This window comes from Dendropsophus ebraccatus, chromosome 3, assembly GCF_027789765.1.
Source record: "Dendropsophus ebraccatus isolate aDenEbr1 chromosome 3, aDenEbr1.pat, whole genome shotgun sequence".
Lineage (NCBI taxonomy): Eukaryota > Metazoa > Chordata > Amphibia > Anura > Hylidae > Dendropsophus > Dendropsophus ebraccatus.
The window spans coordinates 22,059,491-22,078,256 of NC_091456.1; the positions used below are offsets into that span (position 1 = coordinate 22,059,491).

At 45.4% G+C, this 18,766-nt stretch overlaps 2 protein-coding genes across 3 annotated transcripts; one reads left to right on the forward strand and one right to left on the reverse strand.

Annotated features, from left to right (window-relative positions):
- Nucleotides 1–391: 391 nt before the first annotated feature.
- Nucleotides 392–6,305, forward strand: C3H22orf39 (chromosome 3 C22orf39 homolog). Its single transcript, XM_069964042.1, has 3 exons — nt 392–469; nt 2,740–2,907; nt 5,996–6,305. Exons 1-3 carry the CDS (start codon nt 452–454, stop codon nt 6,119–6,121), a joined length of 312 nt encoding a protein of 103 aa, XP_069820143.1. The 5' UTR covers nt 392–451; the 3' UTR covers nt 6,122–6,305.
- Nucleotides 6,306–15,196: 8,891 nt separating this feature from the next.
- MRPL40 (mitochondrial ribosomal protein L40) lies at nt 15,197–18,766 on the reverse strand. 2 transcript variants are annotated; one of them, XM_069964044.1, is made up of 4 exons: nt 18,634–18,766; nt 16,986–17,060; nt 16,668–16,823; nt 15,197–15,606 (listed from the first exon to the last, which is right to left on the reverse strand). In XM_069964044.1, the coding sequence occupies exons 2-4, from the start codon at nt 16,988–16,990 to the stop codon at nt 15,294–15,296; spliced, it is 474 nt and encodes a 157-aa protein (XP_069820145.1). In that variant the 5' UTR covers nt 16,991–17,060; nt 18,634–18,766; the 3' UTR covers nt 15,197–15,293. The 2 variants fall into 2 exon arrangements, with proteins under 2 accessions (XP_069820145.1, XP_069820144.1); XM_069964043.1 differs by lacking the exon at nt 18,634–18,766 and adding an exon at nt 18,237–18,422.

Genomic DNA, 18,766 nt, shown 5'->3' on the forward strand with positions numbered 1-18,766 from the left:
ATTTTCAGTTTCACTGTGCATATAATTTTTTTTCTGGTTTCGCAATATATTTTATGCAAAAGTTCAGCGTGTCAAAGTACAATTAGTTGCACAAAAAAAGGGCTCATGTGGGTCTGTAGGTGAAAAAATGCAAGTGTATTGGCCTTTTAAACCCGAGGAGGAAAAAAACAAAAACGCAAAAACGAAAATATGCCCAGGAGGGAAGGGGTTAAGTGTTAATCACCCCAGTGACATGACCTGAGAGTAGCGATCGTCACATTGTGACATTATATACATTTTTTTTTGTGTGTCCTCCATTTCCATGCAGCAGAGATGTATGAAGATACCGGAGCCATCCGCTCACATGGTTACTATACACAGAGACAAGCCCAGCCCCTCTCTCCTCCCAGTCACATGACTGATCACATGGTCATGATGTCATGGAAGGTCCTTTTCCCTGGTAGAGTGTGCCATGGCTGACACCTGGAGGGTGAGTGCGGTGGTGAAGGACATGAGTATAAGTATCATATACAGGGGCGGTCTTGGCATTTCTGGGGCCCCAAGCGAAGTTATGTCTGGGCCCACCCCCTCGACATGCGCTCCACAACAATAGACCGCTGTGTGCTGCCCCCAGTAGTATATACCCCTTGTGCACTACCGCCAGTAATATATACTCCTAGTGTTCTGCCCCCAATAGTATATACCCCTTGTGTCCTGCCCCCAGTAGTATATAGACCCCTGTGTGTTCACCCAGTTATATATAGCCCCCCCGTGTGCTCCCCCAGAAGTATATAGACCCTCTGTGTGCTGCCCCCAGTCGTATATACCCACTGTGTGCTGCCCCCAGTTGTATATACCCCCTGTGTGCTCCCCCACTAATAAATAGCCCCCCTGTGTGCTCCCTCAGGGGTATTTAGCCCCCCTGTGTGCTCCCCCACTTGGATATAGACCTCCTGTGTGCTCCCCCACTTGGATATAGACCCTTGTGTGCTCCCCCAGTTGTATATAGACCCCCTGTGTGCTGCCCCCAGCAGTATATAGACCACCTGTGTGCCTCACCAGTAGTATATAAACCCCCTGTATGTTCCCCCAGTAGTATATGGACCCCCTGTGTGCCCCACCAGTAGTATATAGACCCCTGTGTGCTCCACCAGTAGTATATAGACCCCCTGTGTGCTCCCCCAGTGGTATATAGCCCCCCGTGTACTCCCCAGCTTGAATATAGACCTCCTGTGTGCCCTCCTGTGTATAGACCCCATTCTGCTGCCCCAAGTAGTGTATAGACCCCCTGTGTGCTGCCCCCATTAGTATATAGACCCCTCTGTGAAGCCCCAGTAGTCTATAGCCCCCCTGTGTGCTCTCCCAGTTATATATAGCCCCCCCCTGTGTGCTCCACCTGTTATATAGCTCCCCTGGGTGCTCCCCCCATTTATATAGACCCCCGATGTGAGCTCCCCCAGTTAAACAGACCCCTGTGTGCTCCCCCTCCCATATAGTATATAACACAATAAAACAAACACTTATACTCACCTGGGTCCGGGCGTCTCCTCTTCTCTTCACTCTTGTGGCCGCAGGAAGGGTTTTCCCTGCGATCTCAAGAGGCTGCACTCCCCTTGTCCTGGCGCCGATGCTCCAGTGATGTCACCAGAAGGACAAAGAGCCACTTGTGACCGCAGGGAAAACACTTCCTGCAGCCACAAGAGTGACTGACAGGAAGGAAGCCAATGGCTCCCGCCCTGTCAGTGCTGCTGCATGTAACTATGAGAGCTCATTACGAGTGCTCATAGTCACAGTTCAGATGGCAGCAGCGAGCAGGGCAGCGGCCCTGTCCAGCCGTCTTGAGCACAAGAGCGGGGCATTGGGGCCCCCTTGGATGTTGGGGGCCCCAAGCGACCGCTTGGGGTGCTTGGTGCCAGAGACCGCCACTGATCATATATCCTGCACTAATGTTACAATGTTATATGACGTGTAGACTGGTTGTTACAGCTGGATACAGTATACTGTATAGCAGGGGTGATGAACCTGTGGCCCTCCAGCTGTTGCAGAACTACAACTCCCATAATGGCGGGACAGCCTTTGCATGATGGGAATTGTAGTTTTGCAAGTAAGTCATTACCTTCATCTACATTCGTTCATTTACAGTGTGTTCCGCTGTCAGGTCCAGCAAATAAACTGGTTTCAGAAAGTGCCAGAGATTTGTAAATTACTTCTATTTAAAAATCTCCAGTCGTCCAATACTTATCAGCTGCTGTATGTCCTGCAGGAGGTGGTGTATTTTTTTGCAGTCTGAGACAGTGCTCTCTGTTGCCACCTCTGTCCATGTCAGGAACTGTCCAGAGCAGCAGCAAATTCTTATAGAAAACCTGGACATTGACAGAGTTGGCAGCAGAAAGCACTGTCAGACTGGAAAGAATACACCACTTCCTGCAGGACATACAGCAGCTGATAAGTACTGGAAGACTTAAGATTTTTAAATAGAAGTAAATTACAAATCTATATAACTTTCTAAAGCCAGTTTATTTGAAAGAAAAAGATTTTCGCCAGAGTACCCCTTTAAAAACATGGCCACTTGCTTCCAGAGACAGAACCGCTTAATTGCAAACAACCGCACCTGAACTGGAGACAAGAGTAGTGCTGTCTCTGGAAGAAAGTGGCCATGTTTTTGTAGCGCTGGACAACCCCTTTAAATAAAGTAAGATGATCATTATATACTTGGGCATGCATAGCTTTCATCTATTTACTGATATTTCTTCTTCAAAGCCTCCCCGAGACTGTGAGGACTATTGGGATGAATGGAAATACTGCAAGAGCTTAAAGAACCGTTTCCATTATTACTACACTCATGGTGGGAAACCAGCCTGCCAGCAGTGGAAGGCGGACTACGCGGCATGCAAAGAGTGGGAGAAGAGAGAGACTCAGGCAGCCAAGGTGACATTTAATGCAGTTGTAAACATAGTACTTAGTATTCCATGACTTTTCTTGGGCCATGTTCACATTTAAAAGTAGTAAATTTAAAGCGAATGTACCATAAGGTACATTCGCTTTAAAGTGACTGTACCACCAGGCCCAGGCTGAAGCACTGGAGGCGGGCCGACCCACCCTTAGTGGGAAGAAACCCCCACTAGGGTTTCCTCCCACTAAGGGTGGGTCAGCCCGCCTCCAGTGCTTCAGCCTGGGCCTGGTGGTACAGTCACTTTATTATGACCCATGTATGTTCTATCTAAAGGAACCGTCTGGGGCTGAAGCACTGGAGGTGGGCCGGACCACCCCCAGTGGGAGAAGATCCCTTCCCCTCTATGATTCAGCTCCATTAAAATCAACTGGACTGTGGCACTGGCTTTCCCGCGCTGGCGCCGTTGTATACATGGGTCATATTAAAGTCAATGTACCTGATGGTAAATTCGCTTTAAATTTAAAGGAAGCTACATTTTACTGAATATTTTCTTGTTCACTTAAATGAAAAGCAAATCCTGAAAATATTTTAAAGAAAACCAGCTGTATCCTGCTGCCTAAACCACACACTGGACACCCTCACCACAGTGCACTATGGCTCATCAATCAAGCCCAGTCAGGCAGGAGGAGCCATCCGAACAATCCTTTGATTGTTTGGGCTGCCCATTGAAGTCACCGGATGTCAGCCGCCACTCCTGTTTGGCTGAGCGACACGTTGGTGCACAAATCGTGATTTTCTGGAATGTTGAAAGACCATAATAAGTCGACATTGTGTGTGTTGGCTGATTGTTGCTTTTATACATGCGCTATTACTCGAAACAGTAGTCGGCAAGTGTAATTGGGCCTTGAGTCATAGTGAATTGCTGTAAGGATGCACGTGGCAGCTGACATGTTCCCTTTAACGTGGCCTTATAGCACTTTACCCAGCTGTCCATGCAAAAGATTATAGAACACATTAAGGGTCCATTTACTCAGACCGATTATCTGCCAAAGATTTGAAGCCAAAGCCAGGAACAGACTATAAACAGAGATCAGGTCATAAAGCAAAGCCTGAGATTTCTCCTCTTTTCAAATCCATTCCTGGCTTTGGCTTTAAATCTTTGGCAGATAATCTGTCAGATAATCTTTCTGTGTAAATGGACCCTAATTCCACAATTCTTCACTTATGCTGGGTTTACACGGAGCAATAATTCGCCCAATCGTACGATTAACGATTTCTAAGTAACAATTTTTCTTTTATAACGATCAGCGTTTAGATGGAACGATATATCGTACAGAAAATTTGTTTTCCGATCGCTTAAGCCTATCTCGCACATAGGTAAAATCAGTGAACAACTGTTTACACGGAACGATCGGCGAATTTTTTGCGAACGACGATTTAAGAACAAGTTAAAAGATCAAAATGAACTATTTCTCGCTAGTCCGATCGTTTGCTGCGTTTACACGTACGATTATCGTTCGAATTCGATGGTTATCGTGCAAATTTGCACGATAATCGTTCCGTATAAACCCAGCATAACCGTTCAGTGTAATTGCACATTGTTCCTTCTTTTGTTGGGATTATATGGAGTAAACGATCGTAGTAACTAACGACCATCGTTCTCTGTAATATGGTGAACGATTTCAGCTCAATGATAACAATCTTGTTTGTGATCGTTTATCCATAATAGTTAAAAATCGCTTAGTCTAATAAGACTCTTAGGGGGAGATTTATCAAACATGTGTAAAATAGAACTGTTGCAGTTACCCCTAGCAACCAATCAGATTCCACGTTTCATTCCTCACAGACTCTTTGAAAAATGAAAGGTGGAATCTGATTGGTTGCGAGGGGCAACTAAGACAATTTTACTTTACAGTAGTTTATAGTAGTTTTTACTTTACAGTCTCAGTTCATTGTGTAGTGGTGGTGATGTATAGCTGCAACTCAGCTCCTATTCACTTGAATGGGACCCGAGCTGCAGATACACATCACAACCGCTACACAATAAACGGACAAAGTCCATTCACTGTGTAGTGTGGGTGCTGAACAGCTGATCAGCTTGGGTGTCTCCACCCTGCCGTTCAGTGGATAGCTCATCGGTACATTTTGCCCAGAAAACGCCTTTAACCCCTTCCCGCCGGATCACGTACTGACGCTTCCATTTTAGTGGTGCTGTATATGGTACGTGCCAGTACATCCTCTGATGAAACGGGCACAGGAGCCGAGCAGTTGCCATATGAAGTGCTTCACATTAAAAGAAATTATTGGAAATATGTTGGGAGCAGATTAGATCTTTTCCTCTGGAGATAAACAGCAGCCACATATTCCCCCTATATTATATATACAGTGGTACCTTGGTTTAAGAGTAACTTGGTTTAAGAGCGTTTTGGTTTAAGAGCTCACAGTTTTTCAAAATTGTGACTTGGTGTAAGAGCATTGCTTTGGTGTAAGAGCTCCCTGTACTGGGTGGGAGGGGGAGTGGAGGAGGGGCATAGTCTGCATAGCGGGGTCTACAGCCCTGTACTCTGACCCAGGAAGTCTTCCTCACATTCCAAATCATAGCAGATCCACTTCAGGCTGGGGCTTGCATAAGGGGACAGGACTGTGGAGGTAATCTCTCCATAGCTGTAACCCCTCTCTCCCCGGACAGAGTACTGCTATCTGCCCTGCTCATTCCTTCATGCTCCCTGCAGTCTCTGTCCGCCCTTGTGTTTCCCATCCTCTCCATTACTGTACAGTAACTTATAATATCAAATATTCTGCTGTTTCTGAATGTTTGTTTTACATTTTATTCAGAATAATAAATCATTTTATTCAGAATAATAAATCATTATTTTGGGGTGTGGAACCAATTGTCTGCATTTCTATGATTTCTTATGGGAAAATTTGCTTTGGTTTAAGAGTGGATTTGGATTACAAGCACAGTCCCGGAACAAATTATGCTCGTAATCCAAGGCACCACTGTACTTGTATTTGAGGATAGGAGCAATTAAAATGTTGTTGTTCAGTTAACATTTGTAGATTTTCTTTTTTTTATCAGGCCAACAATAGTCTGATCAAAAATGTCTCTCTTCTTCTTCCCAGGAGGCTCTAATACAGAGCGAGAAAGCGAGGGAAAATGAGAGACAGACGCCCAACCCAGTGTGGACCATGAGAACCGGACCTCCTGTAGACTGGCATCTACCTCTGGACAGAGAGAAGCCTCAGTAGGAAGACTTCTGAGAGCAGAAATACTCCCGCACCCCTCCGACCCTTCATCTATGTCATCTCCCTAATTTATTTGTACTTGGGTTATGTACACATACACCTGCTGTTTTAAAACTCTGCAGATAAAGACTAAGATATTTTTTTATTATGAAAACACCTGTGTCTAGAAATAAAGATTTTGATTTCCTACTGTGTTTCTCCAAAAATAAGACCTACCCTGAAAATAAGGCCTAGCTTCATTTTGTGGCTTTTTGGAGTAGGCTTGAAATATAAGCCCTACTCCAATAGTAAGCCCTACAGGCTGAGCATCAGCCAATCAGAGCCAGACGTGTTATGCTCCACCCCCACCTGCTCAACACAAGCTGCAAGGGAGGCAGAAGGGGTAAGAAGATGCATAGTAGGGGGGACATTACATATGGGGGGGGCAGAAGGTACATGGTACAGAGGGGGAGGGAGGAATACAGTATGGGGAAAACCTGCAGAGGGGGATGTATACAGTATGGGGGAGGGGGGACAATTACAGCGGGGGAGGGAGGTAAACACTATTGGGGTAGGGGAAGGTATATATTATGGGGGCCTTAGGGCCCTATTCCACGGCCCCGATGATCGTGAAACAAGGGCTGCAGGGACATTGTTACCAATGTCCTTGCAGTCCTTGTTTCATACATTACCTGTCCGGGCTGCAGGTCTTCTTCTCCCGTCCTGCGCGGCAGCATCGGCTTCGGAGCGGAACTGTCTGAACTGACAGACCGCTCAGCCAATCACTGGCCATGGTGTTTCCGGACAGTGATTGGCTGAGCGGTCTGTACGTTCAGACAGCTCTGCTCCAAAGCCGATGCTGCCGCGCGGGATTGGGAGAAGAAGACCTGCAGCCCGGACAGGTAATGTATGGTTCAGCTGAAATCGTCGGTCGCCGCCTCGCACCGCTATTCAACCGTAGCGATGCGCTGGTGGCGAATGACGATTTAAGGTCTGAACCTAAATTAACGATCAGCCGATGACACAATAATCGGCTGATCGTTCTCTGTATTCCACAGAGCAAAAATCGGCCGATTATCGCTCCTGTGGAATAGGCCCTTACTCCAGAGAGGGGATTTAGCATGGGGAAACAGCTACAGAGGGAGGAGGGAGGTATAAAGTATGAAGTCCTAAATACAGGGAAACTTACAGTATAGAAGCCTAACAACAGTGAGACATACAGTATGGTGGCTAACTACCTGTAGAGTGGAGATACAGTGTAAATTCTTTGAGCGAGGGAAGCGGAGGTGCGGGAGCCATTCAATAGAGACCCTGTGTGACACTGAGGCAGGGTCATGAATCTATCAGACTTTCCTTGTGCCGCAGACATAGCACTAATGAAGGCTTAGAACAGGGATGGGGAACCTCCGGCCCTCCAGCTGTTGCAAAACTACAATTCCCATCATGCTTGGGCAGCAGAAGCTAAAGCCTAGAATGTTGGCTTAGAATGTATGCTTACAATGGAGACATTAGCCGGATTAGACTCCAAGGTCCCTGATTCATTCTCATGGTCCTCGCTCTCTCATCTAGACTACTGTCTTAGGCCCTCTTTTTTTAGACCCCTGCTCAGCACCCCCAACTTGCCTCTGTGTCCCTGTTTCCTTTTAGCAAAGCTTCCTTACAAACTCCTAATGACCTCATCGAAAATCCTGTGCTGGGACAGGTTGGATCCTAAGAGCTGAATCCAGAGCAGATGTGGGACAGAACACAACTGTTAGTGATGATGAAACAAAGGATTCAGACTACAGTCACACTGATAAATATTGAATTCTGTACTAAGACTGCTGTTTGTTCATAGATACATTAAAGGGGTACTCCGGAGGAGGAAAATGTTTTCATATCAACTGTTATACAGATTTGTAAATTACTTCTATTCAAAAATCTCAAGTCTTCCAGTATATACCAGCTGCTGTATGTCCTGTAGGAAGTGGTGTATTGTTTACCGTCTGACACAGTGCTCTCCGTTGCTACCTCTGTCCATGTCAGGAACTGTCCAGAGCAGTAGCAAATCCCCATAGAAAACCTCTCCTGCTCTGGACAGTTCCTGACATGGACAGAGGTGGCAGCAGAGAGCACTGTGTCAGACTGGAAAGTATACACCACTTCCTGCAGGACATAAAGCCGCTGGTAAGAACTGGAACACACTGGTGTGGAAAGAGGTACTGTAACTTTCCACACCAGAACGCACAGTTACTGACTGGTTCCTACTGTCCACTCATTCAGGCCATGTACCAGTAAATCACTTTTTGGGTACTTAGATTAAAGTCCGGTAATGGTAACAGTTAGTCCCCCCCTTTTTTTGGATCATGTGACCGGCAATCAGCTGCTACACACTAAAGTGACGAGAGATCAGAGCCTGTCTCACAGTCTAAAACCCATGAACCCTTTCCATACCTATGATCCCCACCTCCAGGGCCAAATTAACAGCTGCTGCTGCCCTAGGCACTAAACCTGAAGACGCCCCATCTTGGGGAGCGTGAGGGAGAGTGGTTTCGGCCACATGCTTTTTTTATACATGTAGAACCATTGTCTGGATCGCGTTTTTCATGGTTTTTAACTGCTTAAAACATAAATTTCCACATAGATTCAATGATTAGAGCCGTCTGCATATTGTCTGAAGGAAATAGGTAGGTAATAGCTCCAGGCGTCACAGCCATACCAGACCTGATCATACCTACCCCCCTCAAAAAGACACTATATTTACTGGCAAGTCTGACCGGTAGGTGGGAGACTAAAAATGCTCCTCATTGGGTGGGTTATTAAGTACAGCTGCAGACAGTACAGATCTTGCAAAGGTTGTCCTTGCTGAACAAATCGACTCCAACCTGTAATGTTTTACAAAGGTTTAAAGAGATGACCAGGTAGCCACCTGGCATATAACCTCCAGTGGCACAGAGGCACAGAGCTCGGCCCAGCTTGAAGCTCCTGCCCTGGTGGAATGTGTTCTAGTGAATTTTGGTGGAGCTAGGTCGGCAGTAGAATAACACAGGGCGATGGAGTCACAGATCCATCGAGATATGGAAGGTTTTGAAGCTTTCTTCCCCTTGTTTTGCCCTGCAAATAGGATAAAAAATTTTTCTTCCTTACGGAAAGCGCGTACTCTCTCCAAATATATTTTGATAGATCTTGACACGTCCAACGGGGAAAGATCTAATTCTTCTTGAAATGATCCAGTAGGAGAGAATACAGGTAGTATCACAGGCTGATTGATGTTGGAAAAGGATGCCACTTTCGGAAGAAAACCTGGAAGGAACCGCAGAATGACCTTATCTTGTGAAAATATGACATAAGGAGGAATGGAGCCAAGTGCTTGTACTTCTCCAACTCTCTTGGCAGACGTGATTGCCAATAAAAAAAAGGCCACCTTAAATTAGAGGAATTTGTAGTCTGTTTCTTCCAGGGGTTGAAATAGAGAAAGGCATAGGCGTCTTAACACCAAGGACAAGTCCCAAGTGTCCACTTGCCTTACCAAGTTAGGTCTTAGTCTGGTTACAGCCTTGACAAAATTCTTGATTTCCATACTCTGGAACAGACGTAAGTTTAGATGCGCCGAAAGGGTTGCTATCTGTACCTTAATGGATCCAGGCTTGAGACCCCTATCAAACCCTTTTTGAATAAAATCCAGTATCTGTGGAGTAGAGGGTTTAGATGAATCAATTTCTTTAGTAGAACACCAAGCCTGGAATATCCTCCATATTCGCAAATAGGATTTATTTGTGACATAACTCCGTGCATGAGAAAGAGTATGCAAAACCTTCTCGGAAAGACCAGACTCTAATATGAGCCCTCTAGCCTCCAAGCTGTCAAGCTGAGGCTGGCTAGGTCCCTGCATAGAAGTTGTCCCTGGGATATTAGATCTGGATAGAGAGGAAGTTTTAAAAGGTTCCCTCTGCTCATGTTTATGAGCAGGGTGAACCATGACCTTTTCAGCCAGAAAGGTCTTATCATGATCACTGACGCCTGATCCATTCTGATCTTCGTCAGAACTCTGGGAATCATGGAGATAGGAGGGAAGATTGTCATCGCATCCACCACGGTCGGGTTGTCCGACGTATACAGGGAACAAAACTGCGTCAGTTTGGCATTGTCTGCTGATGCCATGAGATCTATTTGAGGGAATCCCCATCTGTGTGTTAGCTAAATGAACACCTTCCTCCAAAGTGACCATTCTCCTGGGACTGTAAGACCTTGACTCAGTCGATCCGCTAGAGTATTGTGTATGCCTCTGATATGAATTGCAGATAACCTGATCACCCTGGTTTCTGCCCATCTGAAGATCTTCTCCACCTCCTTGAGAAGTAAAGGAGATCTGGTACCTCCTTGCTTGTACAGGTAGGCTACACAGGCTATGTTGTCTGTCCTGATTCTGAACGCTCTGTGTACTATAACAGGAGTGAAATGAAGAAGAGCAAGATAAATTGCTCTGAGTTCCCTTAAGTTGGAGGGAAGGATAGATTCCTGTGGGCTCCAGATTCCTAAAACTGTGTTGTCTAAAAGATGGGCACCCCTTCCTGTGCCTGAAGCATCCGTCGTAATGGTCACCCAATGTGGCCCTGAAATCAAAGCTTCATGTTTTACCTGCCTCCACCACATTAGGGACTGTCTTGTTTGAGTTGACAGGACATGTGTTGCATCCAGATCCTCTTGTCTTCAATTCCAGGCTAATAGTACTAGAGAATCAGGGTTAGCCGCCCTCCTACTGGGATACCTCTGGCGTCAGAAGTCGGGTTTTTTATTATCCTTATTCTGTTGTTTGCCGGATCCTCTTCTGGCATAATTTCTTTCTCTCCCTCTGTATTGATATCTGCCTCTTCCACGCTGAAGCGACCTTGCTCCCCGAAAGGACTCACGTGATCTATGGAAAGTGGCAACGATTCCCTTTTTATCTGACATCTCCTCCATCAGTTTTTCCAGCTCAGCTCCAAACAGTCTTCCCGGTTGGAACTCCATATTGCACAACTGGAATTTTGAGTTTGCGTCCCCAACCCAGGGTTTCAACCATAATGCCCTTCTACCCGCAGTGGAGAGGGCCATAGTTTTGGACGCTAGTCTAGTCCCCTGGGATGCTGCATTACAGAGAAAATCTATAGCCATATTTACCTTTTTGAAGGAGCGAAGGACCTTGTCCCTGCTCACTCCAGACTCCAGGTTCTCTTGGACCTTGGCCAGCCATCTTCTGAGGCTTCTAGAGATCTTAAAAGAAAATATAGAAACCGCCCTTTGGGCAGCAGCCGCAGTATAGGATCTTTTAAGGGCTACTTCGACTCTTCTGTCCATAGGGTCTTTCATGTTTGACCCATCCTCTGCTGGTAAAACCGTGCACTTGGACAATTTGGCTATGGCCATGTCCACTTTAGGAGGTTCAATCCATTCCTTACATTGTTCTTCATTGAGAACATATAAAGTCTTGAACCTCTTGCTCAGAACCAGAGCTTTTTCCGGCTTCTTCCACTCAGTTTGTAACATTGCCATGGAAGTCTCTCCTACATGAAAAACCCTTGGCTTTTTAGTGGAGGACGTGCCTTCTTCTAATTCCTCCGGGTGGATCTCTGCCTGAACAGCTTTACGAAGCTTGTAAATCCAGTCCTCATTGAAGTACCCCTTGAATAATTCTTTTTCATCTTCTGATGTGGAAGATGATTCAGAAGAGGAGGATGTTTTAACCTCATCTATTATCTTCAATTCAGACCCCTAGGGTAGAATACAGAATATACACCTTAGGCAACTGAATACCAGTGCGTTCTCAGCCATTAAAAAATATACTTACAGACTGAGAAGTAGAGGAAGAAATACTCTGTTTACTCTTTTTCTTAGGACAAACAGGGCAAGTATCTTTCGCCGCAAGGGTTTTTTTAACATAATCCTTGACCCAAATAACTACGTCCTGAACGTCAGGCTCTTCGTTGGGTTTAGGCCAGCAGGATGTACATCGCACTGTTATACATAGTCCTACATGAATATGTATAAGGAATAAAGGATTTAATCTTATCTGTATCAGCAGATCTTCATACAGTATTCATAGCCGTCTGGAAGAGGAGACTCACAATCAGCACAGGTGAAATGCTTTCTTTTCCCAGGCCTCTTAGCAGAAGGGCTGGTCTCCATTTCAGACATCTGAAATAAAAATTCCTTATCAATTCCCAATAGACCTATTCTATAGGAAAAAACTTCATAAATAAATTCTGCCACTAGATGGCAGCAATGAACCTACTAACATTAGTATGCAATCCAGAACAGAGGTGTAGGTGCACAGGCGTCAGATACACTAACAGCACGAGATCTAACCTAGGGAAAGACCTGTCTGCTGTCCCCCTTGCAGCCTCTATATAGTGCCAGGCTGCTTCAATCACGGCATACCGGAAGTGACGTGTGCCACAGTGGCGTCTACATCCGGCGGAGGAGGCCTGCCGCCGGAAGTGACGTAACGAAGATGGTGCAGTGAAAGCAATTTGAACTTTTGTCAGAAAATTAAAATTTTAGAACTACACCCTCACTTTGCTTTAATTCTTGTGAACCACTTTAAGGGTTAACAAAATTCCCAAACCCTGCTGTGCATTCCTCGAGAGGTGCAAAAATGGGGTGGCTTATGGCAGTTACTAGCATACAGGCCTCTTAGGCTGCATTTACACACACAGATTTAGCTGACAGATTTTTGAAGCCAAAGCCAGAAATGGATTTAAAAAGGAGAAATCTCAGTCTTTCCTTTATGATCTGTTCTCTGTTTATAGTCTGTTCCTGGCTTTGGCTTCAATAATGTGTCAGATTAATCTGTGTAAAGGCACTGTTGAATCCAATTCCAAAATGAACAGGTCCCTTAAAAAATTGATGTTGGAAATTTTTATTAAAATTGCATGGCCAAAGTCAGTCTTTTGATCTGTTTTTTTTTCCCCCAACCAAAAAACTAACAGGACAAAATTATAGTGGAAAGATTAGACAGTTTGTTTTTTGAAGCCATTCCGGGTTTTGGTTAAAAAAAGACTGATGGAAATACCATGTGCAAACATAGCTTTAGGGTGCGTTCACACGTAACAAATCCTCTGCAGATCCCTGCCCTGTACGCCCTATGGGCAGACAAACCCACAGCAGGATGGACATCATGCTGTGAGTTTGTCCGCAGCCCGCCCCGTTAACCCCCAGCCGCCGGAGCCTATACATCACCTGCTCCCCGCTCCGGCTTGCTTCGGGGCTCCCGGTGTCTTCACGTCCCGCTCAGTCAATCAGTGTGCTGCAGCGGGGCAGCGCACTGATTGGCGAAGCAGGACATGCCGGGAACCCCCGAAGCAAGCCGGAGTGGGGACCAGGTGCAGTATAGGCTCCGGCGGCTGGAGGTTAACGGGGCGGGCTGCGGACAAACTCGCAGCAAGATGTACATGCCCACAGGGCATACAGGGCACGGATCCGCAGCGGATCTCACTGCGAATTTGCAGCAAGAAATCCGCTGCGGATCTGTTACGTGTGAACGCACCCTTAAAGGGGAACTATCAACAAATCTATTCTGCTGATATGTCCCTCTTGAGCAGGAGATGGTGAAGATAAAAGTATGTCTCTTACCTTCCTCCTCAGCGTTGTTGGCGTGCACTTAGTCATATACTCCATAGTCCTGTAACACTGTTAGGAGCACTGCTCTGCACCTACCGCGCCAATCCGGCGGCGGATCGTTGCTATGGAGGCGGGGCAGTGCTCTTAATGGTCTTACTGAACCGAGGAGTAAAAGACAAAGTGCATAGGAGTGGCACCAAGGGCGACAGCAAGACACATACCTTCCTCCTCAGCACCCCATGCCATATAGGGAGCTATCAGTAGGTTACATTCATCTAACCAGCTGACAGTTACCCTTTAAATGTAAAAAATTTAAAGGACACCTGTCACCCCCCGTGACAGGGTGACAGGCTCCCGACCCCCTGTTAGATCCCCCTATACTTACGTGATCCCACCGGGTCCCGCTTCCTAAACCGGCTGGATCCCAGAGATATCAGCTCCCGAAGCCCGGCGCACGCGCTGACAGCAGAGTCAGGCGCCCATAGAGAATGAATGGGGAGTCTGATGCTCCATCATTTTCTATGGGCATCGGACTCATCTCTCAGCACGCGCGTTGGGCTTCGGGCGCTGAAATCTCCGGGACCCGGCGGGATCACGTAAGTATAGGGGGATCTAAAAGGGGGTCGGGAGCCTGTCACCCCGGCATGGGGGGTGACAGGTCCTCTTTAAGTAGCATGACTACCTTTGTTATAAGTAGAGAATTTAAAATTTCCCAAAATGCTTATTTTTCTAAATTTTCACATAGTTTTGTAGCTTTTTGTAAATAGTCGCTAAATGTTTTTGTTAAAGGAACAAATACTTATCTAAACCCACAACTTGCACATAAAGTAATGTTCCAAGACAACAAATAAAAATATTATCTTGTGTACAGTAAAGAAAGGTCTACAATATACTGAGGAAAGAAACTAAATCCCCAAATAGAATAAGTGCAGACAGAAAGTGGAGAAGGTGTATATAATGTTCATATTTCCAAGAACTTTTCTGATTGGTTGGAAGGCCCTTGAGCTAGTTTTCATACAGTTGTCTCCAATAGTTATAGGGTATCACAGTGCCGCATTCTGTGCATCATTTATCAACTTAGACCGGAACATCCAATGCATTCTTTTTGCAATTTCATAGAACTATTAGAGATTAACACAACTCGAACCTGATCGTTTGACAATTGCATACTGGTGGCTGAAGAAGTTGGATGCAGCCCTAGGGAGTCAAGGAAAAAAAACAATATAGACTATGGCCTATGGCTGTATCCATGTTTTCCAAGGCTCCCTATGGCTGCATCCAACTCCAGACTGGACTAGAGCACGCTCGCGTTGTGGTCATCTCTATACTCTATTACTATATATTATTATTTTTTCTTGCATGAACCAGGCCCTAACCAGACATGTGTCCTTGGAAAAGTACTTAACATTTTAATGCTGTGTAGGTTCAATTTTATACAGATTAAAACATTTTATTACATTCCTTATCATAACAGTAACTTAGGCAGATTTTATTTGTGTAACTATTAAGTACTTTTTTACATAAAAAAAAAAAAAACACAGAACAAAAGTCAAGTCCATTGTTGCTTTCTTCAAACTTAGAAGTGCCAACGTTCCAGATCAGAGTCAGACTTGTCCCCTTATTGTTGGGTGTACACTTTGGTTATGTCATTGTACTTCCCATCTGGAGGATTGTATTTGGAAATAGGGGGAGTGTTACATGGTCCAGCATTTTCCAAAGGTAACAATCCTGTGTCACAACGGATAGCGGCATTGTAGAGCTCCTCTGACTCTAGACGCAATTCTTCCAGAGCTTTTCTTTGCGATTCCAATAGGGATGCAATTCCCCCGTGTTCTGCATCATGTTCTTGCTGCTTACTCCAAGACCATTTTTTAATAAGTAATGCCCGTCTTTCTTTTTCTTCTTCAGAAAGCTGTGGTAGTTTCCTAATTCTACAAATAAAATCATTTTCATAAATCAGATTCACAATAGCTCCATATTCTGTCACTCTTTGTGTAAGTGCTGTGTGCACCCCATTGGTGCAGCATACGAAATGTACCCCCAAAACTCTGAGATTATATATACCAGGCTGCACAGAGTTTTTAATACCACATGTAAATCTGAACACCTAAAGAGGTACCTACACTATCATAGGGGATATGATCCTCCTTACAATATCTATAATAGAATATACTAAGCTCAGACTGGAGAACTGTGCTGAATATTATGCACTGGGTGTCATTCACTTAAAATATAGTGGCCACTATATTTGGAGTGCATGACACCCAGTGTTTTCTAAAAAGAGTATTGTACCTGTGGGCTGAGTATAATACATTCTTCCAAACTAGTCAGGGCCAGCGGGAAGGTATCATCTGTAATCACACCTCACTGAGCATGATCACAGTGCAGGACCTGCAGGGTCACTGAGGGACCGCCCCTGTATTTCTCCGAGCTCCAAGGTCTTCGCTGGACTGGCGATGCGCAGTAAAGGAAACAGGTAGTGGAAATTGGACTGCGCATCTCCGCCCCAGTGAAGACATCAGAGCTCAAAGAAATATATTATTACGCCTTTAACACATCTATCACCTCCTTCGGCTATAATTTCTTCTAGAGGAGTGGCCTATAGTTAAAGCAGCGGCAGGGCGGAAACTAACAATGCCGGATTAAAAGCAGCGCTGATGGTAAGTATACACTACTTTGGTGAACTGGAAACTGACAGCATGGATATATGCATATCCTATATACATACATTTCTGTACTGTCAGCTTCCATGGCTGCTTGAATGATATGAGGATCGTTCATGTGGGCCGACTGCTTGATTAATTGTGCTGTGTAAAGGCACTGCAAACAAGCGCTGATCTTGCTGATCGGCGCCCATTTGCATCCTTGCACCGCCCCATGTCGGGCTGTGTAAAAGGACCCTAAGACTATGTTCGCTAACTGAAAAATAAAAGGTAAAAACACAATGTATTAATGCATTCCATTAACTTCTAAACCCCTTTTATCAATTTACCTGCTTTCATCCAAGAATTTTGCAGATGGTGTAAAGTCTTCAATAGGTATAAATTCAGGTGGAATACGCTCCAGTCTCTTAAGCTTCTTCCTTAAGCGCTCCTTTGCTATTTGTTCCCTCTTCGGATCTACTTTCTTCTTCTTCTTTGGTTCAGCTCTAAAGGTGGTTTAAAGAGGAAACTTAATATGAATAAAAAATAGCAAATACAACACGGATTTTCAGGTTTTGCTATTCTGCCTGCTCATGCTACAGTAACCTGAAAGATCCCAACGTGAACAGAGCCGCTGTCCAATAAACCAGGCTTGGTTATTCTCTTACCTCATAGGAAGTACTGAACGAAGGCCGAGGAGAGAAGTTTGCCAATGACTTTCACGTCTCCATATCCAAGGCGGACTGCAGAAAAAAAGTTTTCAGAGATCATTTTCAGAGTTATAAACCTTTTATTTATCTCACTCCTCATAATGACAGTAAGAGGCTACAGCACAAGCGCCATAACCTACTGTAATACTGTGGATCAGCAAGTGTGCTGGCACTCAGACCCCCCCTAAACCTTGCAACTGATGACGTGAATAACTTCATATATTCTAATCCAAAAATAGGATGCTGGAAAACACATCAACACTCAAGTCCTTATTCCTTACAGATATCTGGGCTGATCAAGAGGGGGTATTCCCTCCTAACTAATATAGTCATACTCGTAGGGGACGTCCAAAAATTTTGTGCAAATAGATTCAATTAGCAAACTGGTCTCCTTCTCCTGATATGCTGCACTTTCCCTTTTATTGATGACAGCTCGTTGTCTAGGTTACCAATCACCACTCTACTCTAAAAGCAGTGTTTGGCTGGTGTATATATAAAGTATACATATTTATATTATACAGTGTATAGATACACACACACACTATATCTACATTACAGCTATATATACACCAGCCAGGCCTCTGCTTTAAGAGCAGAGTGGTGGTTGGTAACCTAGACAACGAGCTGTCAACAATGGGAGGAAAAGAGCAGCATTTCAGGGGAAGGAGACAAGTTTGCTACATGACTGTATTTGCAAAAGTATTTAAAGGGTCACTGATCTCTAAAAAAAAACAAAACTATAGTTTTGATCGGTCTGGGTCTGAGTGTCCAGACCGATACAGATACAGGAGTCACGTGATCAGTCGAGTTAGTCTATGTAAGTCAATGGGGCCCGAATGGTTTCACCAACACAGCGCAGTCTTCTCCCCGCTCGTTCTCATGATCAGTTTGGGTCTGATCTGGACCGATCAAAACTTTTGACACGTCAAAAGTTTTTCTTATACTGCCAGTGAAACTTCAAGTTGAGGATTATAACTATGTTTGTTGAGGTGAGAGTACCCCTTTAAGGCCCAGAAAGAACCAGTGTAATACCCCTTTAAGCCCACACCTCAATCCTATAGAACAGCAAAGGACCGGAGCTGTGTCCCCAGCTATGTATGGTCTCCTATACAGAACGCCATAGAATGCTGTGTACATGCGCTGCTCTATGTATATAACATCATGGCGGTGTCAGCCAGCCCCGTACACAGCTCCGAGAAGGTAACCCACCAGGCCCGGCTCCCCTGCCGGCACACCCGGAGAAGCGCACTGCACGCCGCCGCATTCATGCCGCCTGCCTCCAGATTTCTCCCCGGCTCTGACTCCAGTAACCTCAGCTCACACGGATACAGAGCTGTGCAACCCGGCACTGCGACCGGCCGGAAACAAGCGCGCAGATGTGAGGTTCCTGTGTGCGCGGAGAGATGACAGGCGAAGAGGCTCTCGGGAGTCAGGGGGCGGGGCTATAGGGGGAGGAAACTAGCCGGCTGCTAGTAATATGCAGCACGTGACCTCCCTCTATAGTTATAACACTGACCTCACTGATCCCTACTCACAGACTGGCACTGGGGGGGTTTGGTACTTTTTACCTCATTCACTTCAGGTTTTGCCCACACAACTGGCATACCTGTAAGATGTGCCAACCTATACCATGGCGTACTGTAGGCGGGTGTATTTCAATAAAATATACATCCAGGGGTGTCAAACTCAGGCCCTCCAGCTGTTACAAAACTACAATTCCCATCATGGCAGGACAGCCA